This window comes from Aricia agestis, chromosome 21, assembly GCF_905147365.1.
Source record: "Aricia agestis chromosome 21, ilAriAges1.1, whole genome shotgun sequence".
NCBI classification, from domain to species: Eukaryota; Metazoa; Arthropoda; class Insecta; order Lepidoptera; family Lycaenidae; genus Aricia; species Aricia agestis.
The window spans coordinates 7,985,826-8,009,893 of NC_056426.1; the positions used below are offsets into that span (position 1 = coordinate 7,985,826).

Genomic DNA, 24,068 nt, shown 5'->3' on the forward strand with positions numbered 1-24,068 from the left:
ACTATTTTTCTTAAAAATCGTACAACAATAAATTTAATCAACTATAGAAACTAAGTTGTACACCAGCAGGCGTGCACGGTCACCATAGAAACGGTTTCTTTCTACCGAAGAATAGACAAAGTGACAGACAATGCAAAACCGCCATTTTGTCGACAAAATCTGTCAGTATGTCGATTCTTTCCCATGTCTACTGTTGTTATGCTAGCCCTGCTGACAATGATCAGCAGACTTTGTTAATTGTTTTGCTGTGCAAAAATTTTTAATATAACAAGCATTCGACTGCGGGTAGTTAAACGCTCCCAAGTTACAACTACCCGCATATATTTTTTTTAACAAACTACCCTACTGAAGGAATTTAACATTGATATTATGTGTATATCTGAACATTGGTTTAGATCACATGAACTCATTTTCAACTTCAATGATCACCAGATAGCAAGTTCGTTCAGTAGAGAAAATGCCATTAGAGGCGGCTCTTTAATATTAATCAGAAACAATTTTAAATTTAAGGAACGTAAGGATATTGTGAGTCTCTCTACTGAACGAATAATAGAAGTGGCCTGCATAGAGCTGAACCATCTAATAATTGTAAGCGTATACAGGCCTCCATCAGGGTTATACGAATCTTTTGAAGTAACTATGGAACAAATTTTGTCAAAAATATGTGCATCTAACAAAAAGGTTATTATATGTGGCGATTTTAACATTAATTTATTAGATTTAACCTCAACTACTGTTAGATTCACATCTTTATTTCAATCGTATAACCTTTACAGTTTGTTTTAGGAACCAACAAGGGTCTGTGAGACTACAGCCACTTGTATTGACAATATATTTACTAATCTTATTCCAGACAAAAAAGAAATAATTAATAAGCTAAGTTCTGATCACTGTGGACAAATAGCCTCTTTTAATATCAAATGTGACAGTGATGCGAAGAAAAATCTTGTGTTTATTCCTGTGACCACAAAACGTATTGAGCAATTTAGAAGTAAATTAAATTCAAATATCCATTTATTGGACAGCTCACATAGCTCTGATGAAGCTTTTAATAAATTATTTAAGGTGATAAGAACTCAATTTAATTCAATATTTACTTCTAAAACGGTTAGAAACAGTAATAAAAAAACTAAATTTATTAATTGGGCAACAAAAGGAATAAAAATAAGTAGGAAAAGATTATATGACTTATATGATGAAAGGTGTATTAACAATAGTGAAGTATTTAAAGCATATGTTAAAAACTACTCAAAAACCTTCAGAAAAGTTTGTAAAGCTGCTAAAGCCCTATATATAAAAAATAAAATTAAAAACTCTAAAAATAAAATCAAAACAACATGGCAGGTAATAGCGGGTGAGACTGGAAATGTCACCTGTCGTAGCTCTGATTTTGAACTATACTTTGAAAATAAAAAGATTACTAATGATCAAGAAGTTGCGACGGTCTTAGAAAAGTTTTTTGCTGACATTCCGGTCTCAACGACAAAAAATTTAAATTCTTCGTCTGAAGCTGCCGAAATGCTACTCAGAGACAATGTAAAGGAATGTGATGTCAATTTTAAGTTTAGAGAAATTAACCCCAGAGATATTATTGATACCTTTAAATTGTTGAGTATCAAAAATACTGCTGATCTCTGGGGCATGTCCACAAAAATTATTAAATCAATAATTGACATCGTAGCTCCTCATTTAGCAATGATTTTCAATGACTGTATAAAAAATGGTGTTTTTCCTGACTTAATGAAGCATAGCAAGATTGTTCCTTTATTCAAAGCCGGAACTAAATCGGATCCCACGAATTTCAGGCCTATATCAATTCTACCGACCTTTAGTAAAATATTTGAAAAAATTATTTTAAAACAATTACTAGTACATTTTAATTCTAATAATTTATTACATGATAATCAATACGGATTTACTAAGGGTCGATCCACAACGGATGCTGGTATAGGACTCCTTTGCAGTATTTTTGAGGCTTGGGAGGAGTCGCAGGATGCCTTAGGTGTTTTTTGCGATCTCTCCAAAGCCTTCGATTGTGTTGAGCATGCTACATTGATCAGGAAATTGCGCCACTACGGAATTAAAGACTCTGCTCTCAGCCTTTTGACTTCTTACCTTAAAAATAGGACTCAAAGGGTTGAGGTTAATAGTAAAAGGTCCAAAGGAACCAAAATAGAATTAGGTGTCCCACAGGGATCTATATTAGGCCCATTTCTTTTTCTCATCTATATAAATGACTTACCTTATCTAGTTAAGGATAATAATAATGAGATAGTGCTTTTTGCTGATGACACTTCACTTATTTTTAAAGTGAAGCGACAACAGTCGAACTACGACGAGGTAAACAGTGCTCTCTCAAAAATAGTACATTGGTTTAATGTTAATAACTTACTTTTAAATTCTAGTAAAACAAAATGTATAAAGTTTACTTTGCCCAATGTTAGGCAAGTCCAAACCAATGTAGTATTAAATGATGAGAAGATGAATTTGGTAGACAACACTGTATTCTTAGGTATTACACTTGATAGTAAATTACAGTGGGGTCCTCACATTGTTAATCTTGCAGGTAGGCTCAGTTCTGCAGCATATGCAGTCAGAAAAATTAGGGAAATTTCTGACGAAGATACGGCACGATTAGTATATTTTAGTTATTTTCATAGTAGGATGTCATATGGAATCCTTTTATGGGGAAACGCTGCCGACATTAATACAATATTTGTGCTGCAGAAGCGAGCCATACGTTCTATTTATAAAATGTCTGCTTTAGAATCTCTGAGATAAATTTAAAGAAATTGGTATTCTAACTGTTGCTTCTCAATACATTTTGGATAATGTAATATATGTTAGAAAAAATATAAGTAAATTTAAAGTTAAAAGTGACATTCACTCTAGGAATACTAGAAATAAGCACAAGCTAGATATGCCGGTGATCAGACTTAGTAAAGTCAGTAAATCTTTTAAAGGTCAATGTATACGCCTTTACAACAAAATCCCAGAAAACGTTCAAAATCTTTCCATTAATAAATTTAAAAAAGTAGTTAAAGAACGTTTGTGTGCCAAAGCCTATTATAAGGTCAATGATTTCATAAACGATGGCACACCTTGGGAGTAGGATGGCTTCTTGCAAGGCTACTTCTTCATTATTATAGGACTTACAATTATGTATGTGGATATTGTATATAATATTTAGTTACAAAATTGTAAACTTTATTTTAAAAGATTAATTTTTTTTCTCACTTTTTTTGGTAAAAAAGTGGGCCCCGTGCGAGTTTCTTACGCCGGTTCTTCTCGCCGGGTTAGTTCCCGAACCGGTGGTAGGCATCATGTAGGACTTTCTGAAAACATTTATTTTAAATTTATTCAGAAATAAAACAATTTTGATTTGATTTGATTTGAAAACCCACTTATAAGATTTTTTTGTAGTCCCACCTCTTGGCTGTTTCTGTGTTCCTAGTACTTTAACCCTCCGTGCGTTATTAAATCGAAATGAATTCAAATATGCGAGAAAAATAGATTTTTTCACATTTCACAATACCCTGTCTATACTTACAACTTTTTAACGACGTCCTGAACTACGTGGGGTTTGTGGGACCCCAGCGCACTTTGTGTACGTCTGTTCGTTGCATCGGTGAAAAAAATCCTAAACTACTGCCGCCGAACGGTAATGCAATGTCTTAATCCCAGCTACATAGAGCGTCAAAAAAATCACGCGATTATTAAAAAAGTTATGAAAATTTTGGTACGTCTGGGGTTTGTCAGACCCCACGTGGTGCACGGTGTAACTTTTATTCACGTGGTGCACGGAGCGTTAAGTCATTTTTTGCAGTTATGCCCAGTTAACTCTATTAATTGTCTGATATTTTATCATTCTTGATTTAATGACAGGAGCGTTTGTCTACCCGTAAATATTTTTTAATAAACTACCCACCAAAGATTTTTTTGCAGTCGCACCTCTTGGCTATTTCTGTGCTCCTAGTACAACAAAAATATATTCGCGGGCAGGCGTTCAACTACCCACGAAATATATTTTTGTAGCTTGACTACCTTCATAATATTTTTTAACGGACTACCCACTTATAAGATTTTTTTTTGTAGTCTCACCTCTTGGCTGTTTGTGTTCCTAGTACTTTAAATTAAGTAATTTTTTTGAAGTTATACCCAGTTCTATTTGTCTGATATTTTATCATTCTTGATTTAATGACAGCAGCGTTTGTCTACGTTTTACAACCCCAAATGTTTTTTTATATAACCCACCAATGAGTGCCTGACTTACCCGCAAATTATCTTTTTAGTAGACTACCCACCATTGTTTTTTTGTAGTCCTACCTCTTGGCTAAATCTGTGTTCCTAGTACTTTTAGACATTTTTTCCAGACATACCCACTTTTTTGTACTTTTATTAATCTGGGAAAAATTACCGATTTTTTTAATTACGTACATACATTTTTTTACTAAGTACCAACAAAAGTTTTTTTCTACCCACAATTTTTTTTCGCCAAACAAGTTGCGCAAAAACAAGTTCTTCAAAAATACCTACAAAATATATCGTTTTAGGAAAAAATTACATCAAACAAAATAAAACTCAAACAATGCGATCTGTTAAATTTTATTATGAAATACAATAATTTATGTCAGGATATTTACATCGTTTTTACAACTAGCATACACAGTGCCTTCAACTGAAAGCACTTAATAGGGGCACGGAATCCCCCTAAAAGGGGGAGTGAGTTTTAATTGGGGCTAGTACTCCCCCGACTTAATATTAATATTTTCAGCATTTACATTATTAACAGCATGCAGTATAAGATATTACAAATGTAAAATTCCACTCCCCCTTTTCCAACGCTGCGGTCGTAATTTCGAGTCTTACATTACAATAAAAGCAAATTTACATACGTTTAAATAAATTTTAACATTTCTCATTTTCATAATACAATTCGAATAACATGTCAAGTTTTATTTCATTCTTACATTTACACTTCAAACTAAAACTAAAAAATTGTTCAATGTGGTAATTAAATGGCTAATCAATGAATTGTATATTATGTTTAAAGGAATAAAGCGTTTGAAAAAATTAGGTATAGTTTAATTAGCCAACTTGTATTCCATAATTTCGACGGGCTTAGTACTTAGTAATCATGTGTGTTATATGATATAAAATATGCTTTTATGAATAGCCCTTGCAATGTTAAATCCTATACATTTTTGATTTCTACTTTCGCTGTAAAATAAAATTATCGAATGCAATTTGACTTAGTACCAGAATAAAGTCTTTTACGTTGACTAAAATTAAAGAACACAATTTTAACTTATAAGCTGGTGACAATACATTGTGATTAACTTAACAATAATATAATTATTAAAAATAAAAGTATGGTAAATTATAGCAGCATTTAAACTAAAATATTACATAAGAATTATTTTTAGATTACAGTCTTAAGCTTAGAGATGTGCTAAAAATAAAATACCAAAGAGTGAAAACATACTAATCATACTATGTGGTGACTAATAAGAGGAAAAATTGTAAAATATTAATATATCAATTAAAAAAGATCATTGACAGCAAAATTTAATAAAAACGGGATGGTAAATAAATTTAAACAATAAATAAGAATACAGTTAGGTTCAAGATGTTTCTTGAAAGATATTGTTGTCTAAAAATGAATACTGTTGTATTCATTTTTATTACACCCATCATACATCAGTTTTTTTGATTCGTTGGTTGAAAGTAAAGTTTATTATGTTTAAGCAAGTGACTGTGTGTGAAAAAACACTTTTACATAACAAATATCAGATGACGGATATTATTATCTGCTGTAAAAAATGATCAATGTATGTTGACGATTTAAACTTTGAACCAACGATACACTTTAAAGTTGAAAAACACATTTTACTTTTCATACAACACCCAAAAACATGATTTTTTAAATACACAATCAAAAGTAAAAGCTGCACAAGTATTGCTTGTAATGAGCAAAACGTCAAACGAGGTAGTGAAATGAGCTAAATATTACTTCTCTAAAAAATTTAATGTAGATATTGCTTTTGAAATAATGCTACTACACATACATAATTTTAATGTTATATGTGTTAGGAATAAGCGTATAAAGAAAAGATTCACTAAAATGCATTAAACAGAAAATTATGTAGATTATAAAAATATGTGATTTCTAAAAACGAATTTAAAAATGACTGCCTTAATAATTTTCATTAAGTAAGGACTAACCAGGGGGCATTTCTCTTATCACCTAAAGTTGGCGATTTACTTAAAATAAAATTATATCTTATGGATACTTTCAGTACAATAAAAGTTTTAAAATATATAATTTAACGCTAAAATACAAAAATATGATAAACTAGTCTAGTCTTTATTTCTGTAGTTTCAAAACAATAGTAGAGGGGAGTCACACTCCGTTTTCACTAGGTGAATATTCCGTTAGATTTCAATCAAATAATTCTTGAAGCTAAGGATTTCTTAAAACGTGCATCTAAGCGATGTCCATATAAAAAGTGTAACTACCTTATATACTAATTAATAAAAATCTCTGCATTACAAAACGTAATATTAGACAGCTAGCTAAAACTAACCGACGTTGTACAAATACAACAGCCATTTTTTTTAAACGAAATAAAGTGATGACTAAATATTCCATTGTAGTTTTGTTGGTTCTCGAGAGTATTAAAACTTAAAAACTTCCTTGTATTGAATAATCTTGCGAAAATACATGAGAAGACATTATCGAAGATTGTCTCAATTCTTATGTTCACTTTTTAGACATGAAATAGGTCGTTGTGTGTAGGTCGGAATATTTTTGTGTTAAAATAGACATCAACTATAATTATTGTTCATACAAATCATACAACCATACAGCAAAAAGCCAGTGGCGTATTCAAAAACTAAAATAGTAATAATTAAAGGGGGATTGCAGCCCCATACCTTTTTATATGAAAATATTAATCAGACAAAATTCAGTTGAAAAGTAAAGGTCTTTTTAGTAAAATGCCACTGGCAAAACACGTTTACACTACTCAGAACTTATCAGAATAACATTATTTTATCGAGTAGAGGAAAATAATATAAATATTAAGGTTCCGTTTTTACCCACTGGGTATAAAATCCTGAGTTACATATCCCACCATTTATGTAATTCAAATAACTTTCAGTCGAAACATTTTTTGCAATCGTAAATACTGTAGAAGCACATGGATAGTTTAATACTGCAAGGTTACTTCATAATACTAAACCGATATAACTATGACACCGAAGGATGGCACAAAGTGTAGCCTGTTTCAATGAAATATAGAATGGAGACTCAACTTTATGAAATAAGATTATAAGATTAAATATATATATTGCTATTGGTAGATAAACATTTTAATACTACTCTAAAATTATGATCAAAAATTTTGGGCATAAGATCCCCCTTTTGTCTAAACACAGGCATGCACTCCTCTTTATATCACCCCCCTTTTTTAAATTAATTAGGGGAAGAAAATCCCCCTTATGTGATGTGATTCTTGTATTCTATGTTAATGTAACAAAACTAAGTGAGTAAAACAATAATTTAGAGTGTATTTTAGAGTGAATGTGTGTCTTGCATAGAGTTCACCGTGAAAGTAGCAGCTCTGAAAGTGTTACTTTGGACTCCCATATTTCTATGTAAAACTCTCAACGTCATGAAATTTTCTCACATAAATTTCGTAACACCTGTATAGCCTACAAATAACATTTTTACGCATCCCCTCTAGTTTTTTGTTCTATGTACCTAACTCTTATCACTAAACTACTACAGTCTATACTGGCAGTGTAAGACCTTAAATCTATGACCAATAGCTATTTGCAGTAACAAGTCTTAATAAAAAGTGAGATTCTTTCTTGTCTTGTCTGTTGTCTGTCTGGCATATTGTCATCTTATGGTTGGAAAAAGACAGCTAACCTTAAATAATCAAATAAAGGCTGAGTGAATATTTATAATGCTGTTTTTAGATCCGGTCATGTCTTATATTAAAGGCTTTATGCACGTCCCCAAAACCAGAAATGTTGCCATCTTGTAAAATGTCATTTGACAGCTGATATCTGTTTGACAATGTCATTCAAATGCTTTCGTGTCATCTATACCACTGTCCGAAAAACCTCAAAATGGGACTAGCTGCATTATCTGTACAGTTCGACAAGGCTTTATATGAATATGTCAATGATGTCAATGTGCGCTGCTGGTAAAGGAGAACTGTCAAAAATGACGTTTTTGTATGATAGAAGCGTTAGTTCCTTTTCTCGCCACGTTCATAAACAGCCTTGTCGAACTGTATCCACATTTTTATTGTTATATATTTTTACATAGCTGCATATTAATTATAGGCGTGTTGCAAAAAAAGTTTCGACTAAAGTATTTCGAAATTCACTATTTTTTTTATTATATGACATAAAAACTTAAAAAGTATCATCGAATATTTGATTTCAGCCATTTATTAATTTATTTATCAAATTATAAGTATATATTTTATTAGAATTTATTTCAAAGTTAGTCGTCAGAATCGATAACAAAATTCACCAATAACGCATCCGTACTCATACTTCAATAGTCAAATAAAAAATCTGACGCGTCACTGGTCAATTTCAGACGACTCATTTCAAATTTAAGTCAAGACTATATCTGTCCTTAACTGACTGACATCACAAAATATGTATTTATTGACATACAAGTGGAATATACTAACAAAATTCGTCGCACTCAGAGACATTTAATTATTATGAAACTTCAATTTAATCAAGGCTGCCCCACACAGGGGCGTTATTATCGGTCGATAATATCGCATGCATTATTGCGATATCTGTTTTCACTTTTCAGTTCATTTTGTATTAGGATGGTCATGTAGTTACACACTACTGCGATAATAACGCCGCAATGGAAGTAGGACGTTGCGTTTCCCCGTCCTGCGATATTCCGATATGAGTTCTAGAATGTTTTGTATCAGGATTCAGGACGCAAACGACCGTACACACACCTGCGATATCGGCGCTCTAGTAAGAAATATCGGACGATAAAAACGCAACTGTGTGCAAGGAATCGGGACGCATTATCGCAATATCGCATGCAATATTATCGACCGTTAATAACGCACCTGTGTGGAGCCTTAAAGAGTTTGACAGATAATGTATGAAGAATCAAAATCTTCATTTAATTACAGCTAAGTAATTAATATTCGTCTCTGAGTGCTACAGTGTGTGATAAATACAAAAAGTCCGCGTTACAGTCTAGCTGTGTATAGTTGGCATTATAATTTTATTTTGGCAATCTTTCAAACGGAAGATCTCACTAAACGCTAGGTCGACTAAACAGTTGCAGTGTAATCAATAATATTAAAAATATAAATGTCAAATTTTTTACAACAATTTTATTTTTCTTAAGTTTTAAGGTCTATTTCATTATGATGTAGTATATGACATTCTCTTTGATTATGATAATTTGACTCTTTCAGCCCAATACTCTATTTCTTCTTTGCATCTGTTTTTCACATATTAAGAGAATTCTGTAATTTTAATTTTAAAAACAACGCAGAAAAGTGACGAGCGAAGAAAAAAGTGTGGTAAAAAATTTGACATTTCCTTATTTTTATATTTCTTGATCAGACTATAGCCTGGTCACCGAACAAGTAAATGGCCATCGATCTTTTGCTACTTGTTCCTTTCATACACGAATAGATTTTGTCATATTTTCAAGTGTGAATGAAAGAGAAAGGCAGCCATAAGTCCATAGCTGTATTTCTACATGTTCAGTGACCCCGCTTTATATTTGATACACTATATTATATATTTACAATGTATATTGAGATACAAATGTATACATACGCTTATTATATTAAAATAAATTGACTTGATTAAAATAGAAATAATAATTATTGTGATTTTACTGCGTGATGTATGTTTTGCTTACACAATGCTTGTCGCTAGTCGAGCTAATGTAAGAACTACTTACATTACTTACAGTATCGCTAGTAGCTACTAACAACACTCGAAAAAACTAACGGTCTTGCTATAAAAGATTAAAACACCTGTTGAACAGTTGATTAGAAAAAAAATCAGTACATAATGGTCTCAAAACGACTGTTCAATAGATGTTTAAATCTTTTGTGGTAAGACCGTATGTTTTATAGTCATACTTGAAATGTTCTTTTATGTATGATAGTATAACTTATAAGAAGATATTTGATTACTAAAAATAGTACAGCTAGCATACCGAAAAAGTACTATTGAACTTGATGTTACTTTCAACATGAAATAACTACCACAACTTTTTAATTTTCATTTCTTGACTAGCAAAGCTCTAGCTAGGCTAGCATTGTGTAAACAAATACTCTGGATTTATGTAAATAGCTATAGTCTGGTCGTTGGATAGAGATAAATTCGGCTATTGATCTTAGCTAGCTTTCTCTTTCACACGCATGAAAATATTGGTATCCTGCTCACACAAGATGTAGAAATGGGACACCAATATTTTTGTATGCGAGCAAAAGAGGAAAACTATAGGGCAATGATATATTTAATAGGCTTAAGATAGAAGAATACTTTTCAGTAAAATGAGTCTAGGTTGAGATCAGAGTGGCAAAAAAGGTCAGGACTAAAAAGGAAAAATCTAAAAATGATTTCATACATCTCGAAAATAATAAAGTAACTAAAATCTATAAGATTTAAAATATTATTAATATTGTCGTTAAATATTAAAAATGCATGTGTCTTTTTAGATCGATGGCAGACTTAAAAGACGGAGATTTCGAACTGATTTTAATAAGCTTAAACTATTCTATAGTACGGCCGCATGATAGAGAGAAGTTTAGAGCTGATCGCATATTTGTCAGCACCGTACGCGCCGTAGGCGTACCGCACAGTACACGAAATGCGGCGCGTACGGAGCGGACGAATGTGCGAGGTTTCGCATTATTTCATACAACGAGTTCTAAAATGCGGCGCGTTCGGCGCGTACGTGCTGATAACTGTGCGATCACCTAACAACGAGACCTAATGTTACATGTCTCTTTCACACACGACTATGCTGTCGGTTTTCACGCAAACCAGTAGAAACAATATCTATATATATAAAACTCAAAGGTGACTGACTGACATGGTGATCTATCAACGCACAGCCCAAACCACTGAACCGATCGGGCAGAAATTTGGCATGCAGGTAGATGTTATGACGTAGGCATCCGCTAAGAAAGGATTTTGATCAATTCTACCTCCAATGGGTTAAAATAGGGGATGAAAGTTTGTATATAATAATACTTCTTAACGCGAGCGAAGCCGCGGGCAAAAGCTCGTCTTGTATAAAGTTTAGCGTTAAACTCTTCCACGAGAGAAACTTTTTCTCTAACTAGCGGCCGGACTATAGCCGCCCTAACATATCGTAGACGTGACGCATGGTTATAATATAGGTCAAGTCGTTATTTCTTCAGTTCGCGTCGCGTACTTAGCGATAATGCTTGGGCCATAATCCATATACGTATGTATCGTTGAGTATTTTACATGTATCTTGAGCAACGCACCTCTATGTACATGACTTATATAACATCTATTTACATTGGTGTCTCCATCTGAAACAAAATATACAATGTTGTAAATTAAAATCTACACTAATTAAATATATTTATAATAAAATGTAACTTTATAATTGGTTGGGTTTGACATAACCCGCATAGATAAAGTCCGCAAATGAGTACATAAGGGGCTCGTTTGGGGTAGCTTCTGTTGTGGAAAAAGTCAAAAAGTCCAGACTGAGATGGTCACATACTTACAAAGAAGAGACGATGCCTACGCCGTAAAGAAAGTCCTCAATATACCAAATGTGTACAACAGACCAGGATGACCACCCGCAACCTGGTGGAACAACATCAAGAGAGAGATGGACCAGGAAAGCCTAACTACTAAGACAACCCAGAACAGAAAACTCTGGCGCAAATGTACAGGGAGATCCGACCCCAGATAAACTGGGAACATGGGGTGGACAAAAAAGAAAGATAGCGCGACCAAACTACGTAGGTCCTCCAACTGCCTAGGAATCAACTTCTCTGATAGTTCATTTCGAAAAAGTTATTAAAAATCGTCGGGAGGTGTGGCCGTACATGTTACGTATACGTACGTGTAGCTATCAGCAGGCGCGTCGTTTATGCGTGCGCGGCGGGGGGCGTGACCCAACGTATAAAATAGTACTTTTGCGTGCGTGTAAGTTATGTATACGTACGTGTAGCTAACAGCGGGCGCGTCATTTATGCGTGCGCGGCGGGGGGCGTGGCCAAGCATCACGAGCTCTTATTATAAAATTTGTGTGCGTGTTAGTTACGAATATTATACGCGGCGGGGGGCGTGGCCGAGCGTATGTGCGTGTATGTTCCGTGTGCGTATACGTACGTGTATCTATCAGCGGGCGCGTCGTTTATGCGTGCGCGGCGGGGGGTGGTGGCCGAGCGTGACGAGGGCGGAGGCGAGCGCGAGCCCGCCCAGTGGCGGCGCGCGGCCCGTCCCGCCCGTCGGCAGCCGCACCACGAGGGACAGGACCGCCGCCCGCCCGCCGGCACACGGCTCTAAAGCGACGGGTGCGGGAGGACCGCCCACGCTGCCATTCACACCTGGAAATACAAGTGTTAAAAATAAAACAATAAAAGTTTAAGGCCCAATTTCACCAACGTCTCTTAGTGTTAATAGCTTGTTAAAATAATATAATTCATATGAAAAACGAAAGAGGTAACGTGATACTGATTCGAGCGTTACCTTCAACAGTCGTTGGTGAAATTGGGCCCAAGTCGATTGTTCGAACTAGACAGGCACCCCTGAGTTTATATCAAAGGTATTTCGTGGTTGGTTTCCCACAGTTGATCCTGACGACATAGTTTTGGGAATGTGTGGTGACTGGTGGACCATATTTTGCCCGTTTAAAAATGCATATACAATTTTGCATTTATAGAGTTTTTCGCAATTCCAAGACAGGTCATAGTAGTATAGTACCGCGGTTACTTTTGTAGTTAGATTGCATTATAGTATAGATAATTAAAACAACGTACTGGAACCACTCCTCTCTAGCTCAATGCTGACTTGACTGAACGGCCGCGACGCCATCTGCTCCATCTCAACAAACAGGCGTTGCCTTCTTCTGTATAGATCATATTTCTGAAATACATGTTTAAAAATCATAAATTTACTTCTTACAAGACAACGCCGTGTACAGACAAAAAAAAGTCGATCATAACAGCTTTTAATAAAATAATAAACCACCTTTTTTTTTAATGCTGTCTATTTATGCTAATCTGTCTATTTATAAAGTATTTTCAAAACGTAGTAACCACTCCTCAAATACTGTAGTGCCTGGGACAACATTTAAATGTCCTTATGGTTGCCCAAGCACATACAGCATTCTCGCATCATAGTCGGCCTAGTCCAGAGGAAAGAACTAGTCGATACGTATGGGACCAACTATGTGCGGGTTTCCTCACGATGTCTCCTATCTATTTCCTACAAAACTTGACTGTGCAGGGAAACAATAATTATTATATTTTAAGGACTGTACCTAAATCAGGTGACTCTAGGGATATACAAAATTATAGACCAACAGCCCTCCTTTCCGTGTTTGCCAAAGTACTAGGTCTGTCCACACTTGAACAATCATCTAAATATGGTATTAAAATCTGAACAACATGGATTTCGTAACAGGATGTCCACCCTAACTAACCTTAGTTCATACATTGATGATTTGTGTAATGCTGTAGACAAGAATTTAGAAGTAGATGCTATATATATATGGATTTTAGCAAGGCTTTCGATAGGGTCCGTCCGTGTTGTCCGTGGGAGAGCCATGCTTCGGCACGAATGGGCCGGCTCGATCGGAGAAATACCACGGCCTCACAGAAAACCGGCGTGAAACAGCGCTTGCGCTGTGTTTCGCCGAGTGAGTGAGTTTACCGGTGGCCCAATCCCCTACCCCCCTAGAAATGCCGCAGTTGAAAAACAATTTGTTACCCCAGGAGGGTACCAACTGCGTTGGAGAATCCCTCTCTGGACGTCCAGGCTCAGGAACTCCTGGAACTGAACGTGGACGTCCAGGCAGTTGACATTACCGCTCACAAACTTGCTCCTTTTAAGCGAGTGCTAGCAGAAATCCCCTACCCGACTTAATGTGCGATATTGTCATCATCGACCTCATAAAAGCAATTTCGCTATAAATATTATATTATTTGCATGCTGAGTCTGCCTGTAATTGGGTCTGCACCTCAATAAGGTTCGTGTTGTAATATTAGTGAAATAAGTTTTTTATAAGATGTAGACCTGTTGGCAGACCAAATAAATAAATAAATAAAAAGGCCTTTTGTTTATTTAATTTCAGATTTTTTTAATTTATTGATAACTTTAATGTAATGTTCTTTCCTTAAAAAATCTTTAAACTTGAATAGTTTACCTGTTTAATTTTCCACAACGCCGCAGCCACCAGCAACAGCAGGAGGAAGCACGACGAGAAAGTTATGAAGAACTGCTGTAGATTCAGTTTGGGGTACTGCGAGAACGATATCTGTATCCACAGCGGCGGTCGAAAGTCGTACACGTAGACGAAGAATGTCGTCAATGTAACGTTGTCCTCAACGCCGAAAGCGTGCTCGGACTTCGCGAACCTGTAATAGAAAGATCTATTGTTTGTTCGCACATTCGTGTACTACAATTAGCACGCAATAATGAAATATATTTAGAAATAAATACGTAATGTAAATATGTTACTTTTCAGTCAGGAAGCTAAATATGTAGACTAATTTATAACTTCATGTCATAACTTCATTCATAAGAATAATACATTTTTCACATTAAAAGTTGAAAAAAACTTGAGAGGTGTCAAGGGACACCCGAATGGAACGAAGTTTCTTATGTTACATATGCACTCAAAAAAAAATATTAAAAAAACACCATATTCTATTGACGCCCAGGAATACTAACAACGCGTCGCTGTTTATTCTCAAAAAACGCCATCTAGTTGACGCACAGGAATACTATCAACGCCCTCTGCCCCATGTACTAATAAAAATTGTCGAAGTCAATTAATATCGTTTTGTCTAACCATCTTTGCGCCAAACGTGCGATAAGGAACTTCGTTCCAATTATAGCAAGTTGAATCTTAACATATTTATAACGTGCACGACATGTGCGTAAACGCAATTTGCGTAAACACAATTTGCGTACGCCGAATTATGTCAGTAGGTTAGGGATGTAGTTAAATAGGGTACCACTAGTTAGATAAGTGTGACGTATTATAATGACATCTTAACAAAATCATGATACAATATTAATATGTCAAACGCACTGGCATAGGTTCCGGAACGAAATAAGTATCAATAGTATATCATCGATTTTGGACGTCATAAGCGCTGGCCAATATATGGTTAAGTATATAAAATAGGTACTACAGAACTTTGGAGGGCTAGATCGGGATTTGATTTTGAAGTAAACATGCCAAACCCCGCCCATTAACACCATACCCCGGCCATTCACACCAAACCCTGTCCACTCACACCAAACCCCACCCACTCACATCAAACCCCGTCCACTCACTCGTTTCCTTGAAATGATCACGCCAAGCCCCGCCCACTCACTTGTATCTGAAGTTGGTGCAGTTGAGATCACTGAAGAGCGTCCGCTCGGGATGCGTGCGCGTACGCACGGTGAGGTTCATGCGTGCGTGCGCCGAACACGTGATGCTGAAGTCCGCGTCCACGTCCGGCTTGACCGGCGCGTTCCGGAAGTTGATGGCGGAGAGGTGCCGGTCCTCCTTCTTGGAGAGATTGAACGTGAACTGGTAGTCCACGGCGAGATCGTCTGAAAATAAAGTGTTATGAAATACTAGTTATTTGATCGAGGTTTGCTCGGTATTGGTTAAAACACGAATAAAATGACATTTTCTAAAAATATACTATCTAAATACCGTTATCCTTGAAACTATCAAATGAGACCGTCAAAATGAACAACTTTTACTATGAGAAAAATGCTGGGAACTAAAAAAAAGCCGTCTTCATACCCATACGGATGCCCGGATCGGCAATTTGTATGGGTATGTAGACGGATTTTTTTTAATTCCCAGCGTTGTTCTCATAGAAAAAGTTGTTCATTTTGACGGTCTCATTTGATGGTTTCAAGGATAACGGTGTTTACACAAACACACTGTATATTGTCGGCGGCTTATAAACTCTAATCGTTTGGGCGTTGTGTCGTTGAACTCGGTGTTTTGACGGAACTACAAATAGGAGATAAAGTGAGACTTGTTGTTTGCATTGTTTTGTTTTGTGTTGTCGCGCGTCGCCAGACCAGGAGCAGAACAACGTGCGTCCTGTTCGTAAAGAACACAGCCTCTTTTTTATACATATATTTTTCGCAATTCAAAAAGGAGTAAGAAGCCCCACGGAATCGCAGTCGCAGTAACGAAAGATTAGTGCCTGCTTTCCGAGCTTATCCTAAGCCTTCGGTTCCCAAAATAATAATGATAACAAAAATCTCTTGGAACTACCAGATAATGATGATTTCAACTAATATTTATGCCACTTACAATAACATCCCTTATTATAGAGGTCGGGATGGTAGTGGTTGGTGTTGTCGCACTTGTCGCAGCGGTCGCCGGCAAGACCCTTGGTGCTGCAGAAACATCGCCCGGTGTCGGCCGCGCACGCAACCGCTTGAGCGTTGCACTCGCACGCTGCAAAAATAGTTGTATTTTATTTAGATCCCAATTTAGGGCATAACATTTTAACGAGCTATTTCAACTAACAGACGATGGTGAAATTGGGCTTTAGATCGCAAAGTTTTTTTTTTATAAAATAAAGGGCTTCCGTCGCCCATGGACACTCGCAGCATCAGAAGAGCTGCAGGTGCGTTGCCCGCCTTTTAAGAGGGAATAGGGTAATTATAGGGGAGGGTAGGGAAGGGAAAAGGGTAGGGGAAAGGCCTCCGGTAAACTCACTCACTCGGCGAAACACAGCGCAAGCGCTGTTTCATGCCGGTTTTCTGTGAGCCCGTGGTATTTCTCCGGTCGAGCCGGCCCATTCGTGCCGAAGCATGGCTCTCCCACGTCAAGTTGTACGAGTATTATCTGTAGACTGTGAGGTTAGGTTAGTCTGCTGAATAATCTTACTACAAAGTTATAAAAAAAAATAATCACCCGCAACAGTATGCCATATCGTGCTCACGTTAAAATAGTCTCGTACAACACGTTACAATATTTATGCCGCTTATATACAATATGCCACGCCGTACTCACGCTGACATACGCCACCGTTGAGCGGGGAGCCCCAGTGCTGCGGCGCGCACTGCTCGCAGTGAGCCCCGATAGCGCGCGCGCCGCACGGCTGCACGCACCGAGCGGACGCGTCGCACACCGCATGCCCGTTGCACTGGCACGCTGGACAGCGGGTGAAGTGCCATCTGTGTGTCAGAATAATTATATTAACTTAAATTCTTTTTATTCCAGGCAAAAATATAAATTAAAAATGTTTCATTTCTGAAAAAAAAAATCTTCGAGAAAGTACGTGTTGATCTAGCGGTATGAGCTATAATGCTGAAATTTTAAATGCCATATAAATCACAACAAAAAACATACACTATAGGACACTATTTGGTCGCGTTTCAATCCTGAAACCTTATATAATTATTTGGATCTGTCCCTTATGTAGGGAACACTGTGTTCACCTATGAGGCTGACATTGACACTGAGTGTTAAAACCTCTGTAAAATAAAAAAGATAAAAAAAAACCTGAAACCATGACGACGCTCGTACCTTCGGTGTGGACACACGTGCGGGTGGTGCGGGCGCCGCTCTCCGCCGGGAAGACACGCACCGCGCCCGCCGCCTGCGCCGTCGTCGCACCAGCCGCACGCCGGTTCCGCGCGGCACGCCGCACACGAAGCGTGCGCACTGCACCCCGCCACCGCCGCGCTAGCCCCGCCCCCCGCGCACCCGCTGGTCGACCAGGCGCGACACCCGCCCAACGGGAAGGATGCGCCGTACGCGTTCTGATGAAAAAGAAAACTAAGTTTTAATCTAAAACGAATAATTTAATATTGCACTTTTGCAACTAGCAGACAACCCTTGATTTTCATAAATGCTATTTTGTTATTTTTTCTCTTCTTATAATATCTATTTTGTTGATTTTTTATCGCTTTGAAACATCCTAGATCATTTCCCCAATGTTGGTCTCATGGTCTTCCCCATTTTTTTTATTGACTGTGTTATTAATGATACATTTACATTAATATTTAATTAACTCCTCTCCTTAAGGAAATAAACGAAAAAAAAAAAAACATTCTTCAACAATTCTGTACGCAGTTGCGTACTGCACGCAAACGTGTACGCACCTTGTCGACGCATCTCGCGGCGGACGCGCACCATATGCACTCCTCGGCAGTGCAGTTCGCGCACGTCTTGTACGTCGAACACGCCGCGCTGCACGCCCCCGCGCCGGGGCCTCCCACACTCGACAGACCGACGCTGGATACGCCACTGACACCCCTGTAACGTTATATTTATATTTTTAGAAATTGACTGTTTTATAATTATAGTTCTTCACTCTTACTTATATGAAAGTATTTATACAGCATATAACGGGTCATTTCAGACCGCAACGCAACGCGTAAATGGATTTTTAAATTTGAACTGAATTGATAGATTTGCATGACGCCTCAGGCAATTGAAGCCTGTCAAATCCATACAAATTTAGAAATGCATCTACATTCTACGCGTCGAGTTGCGGTCTGAATTGACCCGAGTCTGTCATATGACGACTCCAATGTCAGATTGCCTTGAATAATTGTTCGCTATGTAAATTTTTTCAGATCAAATAAAAAGGAATTATTTCTATATTATATAATACTATTTAAGCGATTACTTGAGAAAACTACCTGAGATCAACTGTAGTATTGGCCGGCCTGCACTTCACCGAGTCGTAGTCCCAATAACACGCACGACTATCGTCATTTCCCTGTAAAATAAAACATATTATATCCGGTTAGAAGCTACTGTGCTGGGGGCGATACCGGTCCGTCCACGTCGTGTCCCTGGGCACCTCCCCCGTGCCATCGTGAGCCTTTTCACGGTGACACGGGAGGGGTGGCTGAACGCCGGTATGGGCGAGTGTCTGTGTGCGAGTTTGTTGTGTGTGTTTGGCTGCGCCCGCAGTATGAAGAACGGGCCCGCGACCAGGGGTGTCGGAGGGATTTAAGATGGAAGAACGCATTTTGAAAAATACTCCCCGGGCGGGTCCCGGTCCCTCAGGGGCCGGGGAATTCCGCACATCCTCGAAAGAGGTTGTCTGCCGCACGTATACGGGGGCGGCACAAACTGCGTTGAGGGAATCGGAGGCCGCTAAGGCGGCGAGGCAGAAGGCCATTTTGGCGGCATTAGGAGGAGACGACGGCGCGAAGAAGCGCGAAAGCCCGAAGCCGGCGCCCATTACCGCGCCGGCGGCGGAGCCACGGACTGAGAAGTTGAGGGGCGACAAAGAGTTTCCGCGTGTCCTGCTGACAAGCGATGTGCTCATGCCGCCCCCGACTCGAATACCCCAACGAGACACTCCTGGACTGGTCAGCGAGGACTTGCTCTCGGACTCCAGCGAAATGTCTGGCATGTCGCTGGACTCCGAGGGCCTGCCCGCATTCTCGTACAGGACGCGCCGAAAGAGGCGCTCGGATGATGACATGGCACCGCCCCTCAGCAAGGGGGCGGTGCCTAAACCTAAGAGAGGATGCGGCCGGCCTCCAACGACCGGCATTTATGTCTTTAATAGGCAAGATGTCCTTCGGCTACAAACCGAGGAAGAGATCGTGGAAGCAGCGCGGGAGGCGAGGAATACGCGAGCGACCATCAGCTGCGCCTCCTCCCACTCCGGTCTCCCCGTTTCTTCTCCTTCGCGAGAAGAGGCTTTGGAGCGGACAGGCGCTGATCTAATGAAGACGATGGAGACTTCGCTGAAGACCATTGAAATGGTCGCCACGAAGTCCTCTAATCTTAAGGGTACCTACGTGAGGTACCTTAAAGAATCGGTGGCGACCATCAAAATGGTCTGTAATGGCCAGACTCGCTGGGTTGGAGGACCGTCTTCTGCCCGAGCCGAGACGAAGACCCACGCTGGCGTCTGACATAAGGCCGATCGAGGAAGTAATGCCGGGACCTCCTCTGCAGAAGGCGAAAGGGAAACCGGCAAAGAAGAGGACGCAACCGTCAGTTGCTGCATCGGCCCCTCTAGAGGCCTCTGCTGCACCCACGGTGCCAAGGCCTAAAAAGGCCAGGAAGAAGAAGAAGCGGCCGCTCAGGAGGCGGCGCAAGGGGGAGCGAACACCAGCTGCCCCCATACAGAGACCCCTTGGACCACGGTGGGTCCGAAGGGTAAGAAGAAGGGGGTGGCTACACATCCACAGCCGCCCCGAACAAGAAGAAGAAGAGGAGAAAGCTGCGTCCGCTCAAGTCAGCCGCCATCACTCTTACGCTGGAGAAGAGAGTGGACCAGAGCGTGACGTACGCTTCTATCTTAGAAGAGGCGAAGAGCCGGATCGATCTTGAAGAGGTAGGAATCAACCAGAGAAACAAGTGTGGCGGTACCCACAATTTGCCTAACATTCCTGCATCGCACTATCGAAGTTTCGGAGAACGGCAAGATATATACAACGTCTGAAATGACGTCAGTGGGCTTCGGCCTGACCGAGCATGCTATCTCTCTCGGTCGGAAGATCTTCCTTTTCGGCCGCCACTGACAACGTTAAATTGGTGACCCCGACAAGAACACGCATCCTTCTGGACATCAATCATCATCAACACTCCCCGCCCACGTCAGCAGACATCAAGCATGACCGGGTCGCCTCGACCATAAGCCGCGTTGGGCGTCCGCGCCGGTCGAACCCGCGTCTGGTTTGAACGGGGCAGCCATAGGCTACAACGACCAGTCAGCAAGCAGAGCACGGAATCCCTCTCCTGGTCATTGCACGCGTAGCTTCGGCCCACACCTGACAACACAAGCGCATCGAAGAAAACCACAGGTCTTCGGGGGGGAGTGATGTGGCGGTACCCACAATTCGCCTAACATTCCTGCATCGCGCTATCGAACTTTCGGAGAACGGCAAGATATATACAACGTCTGAAATGATGTCAGTGGGCTTCGGCCTGACCGAATATGCTATCTCGCTCGGTCGGAAGATCTTCCTTTTCGGCCGCAACGAACAACGTTCGATTCCGGCTAGCGAGGACGGGTGCCCGATTACTCGAGGTAACCGGAGAGGATGCCCAGCAGAAGGCGGACGCCCTCGCTAACAGGATGAGGGACGTCCTTGACAGGGACGTCGTTAGAATCGGCCGCCCTGTCAACAACAGAGCCGAATTGCTCGTCTCCGGCATAGACGACGCAGCGACCGCCGCCGATGTCACCAAGGCGGCGGCAAAAGAAGGTGGTTGCCCGGCCACCGACATCCGGTCGGGCAAAATTACGGTGAGTCCTGGAGGAGTGCGCGAAGTTTGTGGCTCCACGTCCCCACGGCTGCTGCCAAGAAGCTGGTGGCTTCTGGGCGACTGCAGGTAGGCTGGGTCATGACGAAGGTGGTGCTGCTGGCTGCGAGGCCAACGCGGTGCTACCGATGTCTTGACACCGGCCACTTGGCGTCGAACTGCCAGTCCCTGGTAGACCGTAGCAGAAATTGCTTCCGCTGCGGTAAGCCGGGGCACAAGGCCGCCGACTGCGCGGAGGAGCCCAGCTGCTTTTTCTGCGCCGAGCTCAGCAAAGAGAGCAACCACGTGCTGGGGGCTAACGGCTGCATCACAGCAGCTAGCAAGCCGCCCGGCGCGAGGAAGAAGCGCAAGGCTCCCTACAAGGCTCGGCTGCGGAAGCGGCCTGGAGCCGATAAGGCCGGGGTGAATGAAGTCGCCCCCGCTATGGAGGTAGAAGCCTAGGCCTGTGGGCGGCTGATAGGGGGATCACTGCCCATAACATAGGCCCCGAGGAGAAAGGCTCCCCCGATGCCCGGGGAGCCTCTCGGTGAAGGCAGGCGGCGGCAAGAGCTGCCGCAGCAAAATGTGGTGCCGTTGCGGAGAACGCGGTTGAATGCGTTGCGATCCCGCTCCTCTGCGTGTAGCGTTGACGAGGGCATGGGGGGGTTTTAGTCGGTAAACCTCTGCGGAGGGAGTCCGACATACCCCTGCCCCTTCCCCCGAGGGGGCGGGGGATGCGTAATGCATTTCCCCTCTTTAAAAAAAAAAGGAGCTACTGTGCTACGCATAATCTATACATATTATATAGCACAGTTTTTTTCCTTCATGTCCCTTTGTTCCCTTTAATTTGTATGATTTTGATGATTCTTTCAGTGGTAGATAGCTTATTTATCGAGGAAGGCTAAAGGCTATATTTTATCACGTTAAGACTAATAGGACCGAAGAAATAGAGGAAAATGTTGAAAAAACGGGGAAAATTATTTGTTGGGCTAACTTGGACGCGCTAATCTCAGGAACTACTGGTCCGATTTGAAAAATTATTTCAGTGTTAGATAGCCCATTTATTGAGGAAGGCTATAGGCTATATTTTATCACGCTAAGACTAATAGGAGAATGTGGAAAAAACGGAAAAAAATATTTGAAAGGGCTTATCTCGCGAACTACTGGAGCCATTTTTCTATTATTTGGCACAGATAATAAGTAGACCACGTGAAGGATCATAGGCTACCGATTTTAATAAATTTTTTCAGTGGCTATATATTTAATACCCGTGCGACGCCGCGACGGGTCGCTAATAATAATACGTCAAACATATAACTCTTTTTTTGTATCTAAAAAGGTTTATATACTCTTCACGTCACTGCGACCCGAATGGATTACGACTCCTTCACAAATGGGCGGATGGGCGTGGCAACTTACGTGCGGGTGGCGGTGTAGGTGGGCGTGGCAGGCGGCGCAGGAGTGGTAGCGGCCGCAGACCGCCGAGGTCTCGCTGCCGCCGCACTCCTCCACCGACAGCGCCATCTGTTGAATAAAAATGATGAATTGTTACAGTTTCATACTTTTTGCACTGTTGACTGTGTGACTTATCACTGCCCCATAAGAACGCCGATGACCGCGACAACAATAGAATAACAATAAATTTCCAAGAATCCGCGATCGAATATCAGACAATGAAAGCGACAACTTTTTTCAATTTTAAGGTCATTTCAGCCTAGGCCCGATTCTTCCAATTTAGTTACGACTGCATCCCGCTCACGCGCACATGCTACGTCAGACAAATCGATATTCGAGCTACAAATCATAGGCATATCTGTGTGGGTCGTCTTAGACAGAGTCGTCTTAGACAGAGTCGTCTATCTCACTCGCACACACCGGGTGTCTCAGTCGCTCGAGCTGCGAGAACGGGCGCGGTAACTGTTTAGGTCGTCTCAGACAGAGAGCGTAGTGCGTCTCACGCCTGCGTTCGTAGCTATATTCGAGCGCTGAGAATCACGCGTACCTGTGTAGGTCGTCTTAGACTGAGTCGTCTATCTCACTCGCACACACTGGTTATCTCAGTCACTCGAGCTGTGCGAACGGGCGCTGTACCTGTGTGGGTCGTCGATATTCGAGCGATGAGAATCACTATACCTGTATGGGTCGTCTAGAAGACAGTGTCGTCTATCTCACTCACGCACACTGGTTGTCTCAGTCGCTCGAGCTGCGTGAACGGGCGCGCTACCTGTGTGTATGTCGTCGATATTCGAGCGCTGAAAATCACGCGTACCTGTGTGGGTCGCCGCAGACAGAGCCTGGCGGAGGCGAGGCAGGCACCGCACCACGCGCAGCCGGCCGCCACGCACGCCTCGCAGTACCCCGCCGCCGCGCACCGACGACCGTCTACAACATTTAAAAAATTCGTTGTCTGTAAAGTAGGTTTATGGACGGTAGTTCGGTTTAAAGATCTTTATTATTCTCAATAAGACAAACGTCACTTACATGAGAAACAATATTTTAACCTTAACACTATAAGTACTATCACAAAAGTTCACAATACATCAAAATTACAGTTATCTAAGGTTGAATAGTAAGTACTATTCAA

The 24,068-nt window shown here is 40.6% G+C and overlaps 1 protein-coding gene across 1 annotated transcript in view; it reads right to left on the minus strand.

Annotated features, from left to right (window-relative positions):
* Positions 1-11,287: 11,287 nt before the first annotated feature.
* The window catches only part of LOC121737812 (attractin-like protein 1), a 33,306-nt gene continuing 20,525 nt past the window's right edge, over positions 11,288-24,068 (minus strand). The window contains exons 15-26 of the mRNA XM_042129520.1: positions 23,754-23,866; positions 22,904-23,008; positions 18,913-18,992; positions 18,370-18,523; positions 17,792-18,027; positions 17,276-17,439; positions 16,568-16,714; positions 15,621-15,843; positions 14,441-14,651; positions 13,053-13,158; positions 12,403-12,620; positions 11,288-11,588 (exon numbers count right to left, since the gene is read on the minus strand). Coding sequence (XP_041985454.1) covers positions 12,412-12,620; positions 13,053-13,158; positions 14,441-14,651; positions 15,621-15,843; positions 16,568-16,714; positions 17,276-17,439; positions 17,792-18,027; positions 18,370-18,523; positions 18,913-18,992; positions 22,904-23,008; positions 23,754-23,866 — 1,748 coding nt within the window. The 3' untranslated portion in view covers positions 11,288-11,588; positions 12,403-12,411. The remainder of the gene's footprint in view (positions 11,589-12,402; positions 12,621-13,052; positions 13,159-14,440; positions 14,652-15,620; positions 15,844-16,567; positions 16,715-17,275; positions 17,440-17,791; positions 18,028-18,369; positions 18,524-18,912; positions 18,993-22,903; positions 23,009-23,753; positions 23,867-24,068) is intronic.